The 4821-nt window shown below is 43.2% G+C and overlaps 1 protein-coding gene across 2 annotated transcripts; it reads left to right on the top strand.

The window, feature by feature from the left end:
• The first annotated feature begins 640 nt into the window (after positions 1–640).
• Positions 641–4506, top strand: LOC125551792 (uncharacterized). 2 transcript variants are annotated; one of them, XM_087518073.1, is made up of 8 exons: positions 641–1024; positions 1657–1743; positions 2335–2441; positions 2544–2924; positions 3011–3139; positions 3222–3284; positions 3370–3465; positions 4243–4506. In XM_087518073.1, the coding sequence occupies exons 4-7, from the start codon at positions 2682–2684 to the stop codon at positions 3457–3459; spliced, it is 525 nt and encodes a 174-aa protein (XP_087374199.1). In that variant the 5' UTR covers positions 641–1024; positions 1657–1743; positions 2335–2441; positions 2544–2681; the 3' UTR covers positions 3460–3465; positions 4243–4506. The 2 variants fall into 2 exon arrangements, with proteins under 2 accessions (XP_087374199.1, XP_087374198.1); XM_087518072.1 differs by having other exon boundaries at positions 643–1024; positions 3370–3470.
• Positions 4507–4821: the final 315 nt, after the last annotated feature.

Genomic DNA, 4821 nt, shown 5'->3' with positions numbered 1-4821 from the left:
TTCTCCACATAACCCCCTCATTATATTCTATTCCACCTATAGTGTTATGTCCATGGCTCGCGCTCATATATTGCGTGAAAGTTTATATGTTTGAGATTACTAAAGTATGAAACAATTGCTTGGCTTCACTACAGGAATAAGCTAGTTTGCCGTCAGTGAGGTTCTTTGTCGTCAGCATAACGTCGGGGCAGACGATAAAGAGCTGTTATGCCGTTAGTGGATGACGACAAAGAATAACTGACGGTAAAACAGACGAATAACAGATGGCAAAGAATTACAGACGGCGAACGTACGCAAAAGGTGACGGCAAAAATGAGGCAGACGGCAAAGACGTGTTCTTTGCCGTCATCTCTGACACTACTGACGGTAAAGACGGCACCTGGACGGACGTCAGTTACAGTGTACTTTGCCGTCAACTCATCTGTTAACTGACGGCTAAGATTGTGAGTTCGCCGTCAGCTTCGCTAACTTGCAGACGGCAAAAAAACACGGCCACGCAGTACATGGCCCCGAGGAAAAAAAGGGTTTGCCGTCAGCGAGACCAGTGGCAGACGGCAAACAGCCTAGTCCACTGATAGCCCGGTCGGATGCGCCCAAAAAAAAACAGATCGCGAGACCCCAAGCCCACTGATAGCCCGGTCGGACGCGCCGAAAAAAAAACAGTTCGCAGCCCCACCCCTCCCCTCGCCCCGCACCACCAGAACAGAGAGTAGCGCTAGGGTTCGAGCGCCGCCGCCGTTCTCCAGCGCCGCCGCTGCCGTTCTCCAGCGCTGCCGCCGTCGTTCTCCAGCGCCGCCGCCGCCCCCTCCTACACCGCGCCCCTAACCCTCCTCCAATGGCCGCACCGTCGCCGGAATCTCCTCCCGTGCCCTAGCGCCGCCGCGCCGGCACCACCGCTGCCAGGCACCACCTCCGCTGCCGCCGCCGCCGCAGGGCACCACCTCCGTCGCTGCTGGACTGCAAAGGAGAGGCAGTTGCACGGCCGCCGGGCACCATCTCCCCCTCTGCCCCATCAGCCCCCACGGTGAGCATTCCTTCTCCTACCCCTCTGCCCCAGATGGATGGATGCATGGCTACATGGATGGATGTATTGATCGATGGATGGATGAATGGATGTTGTAATTGGAGAAAATATTATGTGCTCATTTTTTCTACACGCATTTGTTAGAAATTCTGTTTTGTTGATGATTTTGCACTCCTTAGCATGATGAGATGGGGAAAAAGAATCTGTAATCTAGTTCTGTTGATGATTGTTAGCATGGAAATAGTATTGTTGTTATAACTAAAGGAAATCTTGTTTGAGCAATTAGAGTATGTCAAAAGTTCAAGTGAAAATTGTATCTGTAACATTGTTGACTACCATATAAAATAATTAATGGCCACAAGGATTTCATGCTTACTGCCGTAGTACATTTACAATAATGATGTGGATTAAATATAGGTAAATCTGATCCATATTGTAACTAAAATGTAGATACTATATATCTTTGTTTTTATGAGTGTTGCCTTTGTTCAAATGCTTGTCCATAAGATCTGCAGGTAAACCAATTATATGAAGAAGATTGATGCATCCTTTCTTTATACTTGTTCATCTTTGTTTCTGTTCAAATTTTCCGCGAGTGCTTATGTTGGTTGTGCTGGTGCTTTGATGTACAGGGATCAATCTTTTCACCTCTAGGAGCACTGTTGGTCCTGTTGCCGTCGCCATCACCGTCCACTACCTCCTCTATGGATCATCTAGGGGTGAGCTCAACTGTTATCCCCACTCCCCTTATTTACTATGTTCCGGTCGTCGTGCCAATGCCACTAGATTTTATTTTCATGTTAAGTCGCGTAACCTAGGCGTCTCCCGTTCGAAAGGGTGGCATTTATAAATATGCATGTATTTGCATATTTATAACCGTCGTCCTTTCGAATTGTCCAGGTTATCCATGGACAGCCCGAGTACGTGTAGATTGGGTTTGTTTCCCGTGCTCTACTTGGGTCCGAGGAAAAATTTCATCAGCGCCTCCCCATTGTTCTCCGGGTACACATTCTCTTGGCTTGTTGCCGATACGTGTATCTGGAGAACAGCGGGGAGGTGCTGCCGAAATTTTGCCTTAGACCGGAGTAGAGCACGGGAAACAAACCCAATCTACACGCACTCGGGTGGGATTAGGACCCATCTTTACCTACTAGAGATAGGATTCAACCCATGAATGCCTGTTTCTCTTTTGTATGGTAAAAAATAAAACTAAGGCGTAAATAATATGACAAAAGTAATTACTTGTGTATCTAGTCGCAATTACATTTTACATAAATTGATGAATATAAATTTGGTGTACCTACTGTTAGTGCAAGTATGGGTGAAAAACCTATATTATAAAAATCGACGAGCCGCAATGGAGGATCCACCACACCATCAAGGCAACTTGAACCTTAAGGGGTTCGGTGAGCATTGGGTATGTCTTTCTTCCCATCGATTTGTTCTTCATAAGCTTTTTCTTGTCATACATGTTGCCAATCCTTGTGATGAAGTCTTAATCATGTTGCTTTGGTTGCAGGCGTCTCACAATAAGGCTCCGGAGCCCAACCTTTTTGTGGCGTATGCTTTGGCCCATAAGGGATCGTTCTGATCTGCCACGCCTTATGATGAGAATGACACATTACCTGCCTACACCAGCAAGACCGCCTACGATCGAATGGACAAATTTAAAAGGAAGGCAAAAGAGATGAGAGGGCCTGAGTATGATGTGACATCAGAGCTCCTTGACCACGAGGTGGTTATGATATCTGGAGGTGGTAGGAAACATGGCAAGGAAGCGATTGGAGGTGGCATGTTTCCTAGGTCCTCCCGTCGCACTCTCCCTGAGTACAAAGCTCGGTCAGGTATCTCAACATCTTCTATATGTCAACGCTCGACTCCAGCAATGGTTGCGATGGAGGTATTCTATCCAAGTCCTTCTATGTATGCTTATTCTAATTCTTAGTGTTGGATTTGAAGATGTGATTGCAATGCCATATTCTGTAGTCTCTACTGGAGGAGCAGAGGCGACTGCTAGATGAGAAGTTGGAGGAGAGGCGACTGTCGGATGAGAAGAGGGCGGAGGAGAGGCGACTAGCGGATGAGAGGATGCAACTGAACTTTGCAATGTTTGCGGTTAGTTCCTTAATAGCCTTGCACGTACATCTAGTCTTTTACTACCAGTACTTAACTTTCACTCCTCAAACATAATTTGCAGGCTTATTGTACCCAGAATGGTATGCCCGCTATGCAAATGCCTAACATTGCTTTGCCCCCTATGGTTAGTTATCTAAAATACTTGCATGCACCATTATTGCATTTCTTAATCTAAGTTTTGTGCTAATTAACCATGTAATGCTTTGCAGCATCAATCAGGCCATGGGTCAAATAATGATGGATCTTCACATGCACCAGGCCCAAATGCCAATGACCATGGTGGTTCTCCGAACTTTTGAGATCGAGTATGGTTAGTGCCTACATATCTCCATGATTTTCATGATTTAGAGACCACACTTGAATATATTCATGATTTAGAGACAAGCAGCTATTTATTTTCATGATTTAGACACCATTTGAAGATCTCCATGATTTAGAATCTTGCAAGTAGAGACCATTCGATTTGAAGATCAAATTTTTAAGTAGAAACAAGTAGAGACCATTTATTTTCATGATTTAGAGACCACTTGAAGCTCTTTTTATTCATGATTTAGAGTGTTAAGTTGAATCAGTCTTATAATTAGAGACACATAGCTATTTATTTTTACGATTTAGAGACCATTTGATGATCTCCATGATTTAGAAACTTGTAAGTAGAGACCGTTTGAACCATTTGAAGATCAAACTTATAATAGAGACAAGTAGAGACCATTTGAAACCATGATAGATTTGAACCATTTCAACCATGATCTTAATTAGCTATATGCATTCTTGAAGCTATTTATTTTCATGATTTAGAGACCAGCTGAAGCTATTTTTTTTCATGATTTAGAGAGCACTCGAAGATATTCATGATTTAGAGTGTTAAAATGAATCAATCTTATAAGTAGAAACAAGTAGCTATTTGTTTTCATGATTTAGAGACCATTCTTGAAGATCTTCATGATCCAGAATGTTAAATTGACATGTTCAAAATTGGACAAGGTCTGCAAGTACTTTCTTTTGTCTATTCAGCATCTTGATGATTTAAAGCCCTTTTTTATTATGCCAAAATTTGACATGTTGATGATTTCATCTTGTAGGTTGCCACACAGATGCTCTTTGGACTATGATATGGACATGAAGACATTTGTTGTAGTGCCAAATATTACGTACTGATGCCTGCTTTGTTCATTTGCTATGGAACACATTGTACTCTTGCTATGGAAAACTTTGTACTCTTATATTTGCTATGGACTAGCTCGCTATGGGCATTTGGTATACTCTGTGTGGTATTTGATATGAATGTGTTATGGAACAGTGCTATGAACTGTGTCATATTTTCTATGGAACAGTGCTATGAATTATGTGTCATCTGTGCCAAATTATGATATATATTGTGTATACAAACTGTGCCAATTTATATCTATGCCAAATTATGATATATATTGTGTATACAAACTGTGCCAAATTATGATATATATTGTGTGCCAAATTAATATATATAATGCCAAGAAAAAGTGCACAGCTTTTGCTGTCATTCAAATGGGATTGTAGACGGCAAAAGTACCCACGTGGCGGAAGCCTGCGCAATTGGGCTGCAGCCTAGCCGAGGGGTTTGCCGTCTGCCTTTTGTCGCTAGACGGCAAACCTGGAGACTTTGCCGTCTGCCTCCTGGCCCG

The sequence above is a fragment of the Triticum urartu genome, chromosome 4A (assembly GCF_056163025.1).
Source record: "Triticum urartu cultivar PI428250 chromosome 4A, HENAU_Tu73, whole genome shotgun sequence".
Lineage (NCBI taxonomy): Eukaryota > Viridiplantae > Streptophyta > Magnoliopsida > Poales > Poaceae > Triticum > Triticum urartu.
The sequence above is the reverse complement of the archived record's forward strand: the minus strand, read 5'-3'. Positions and strand labels throughout refer to the sequence as shown.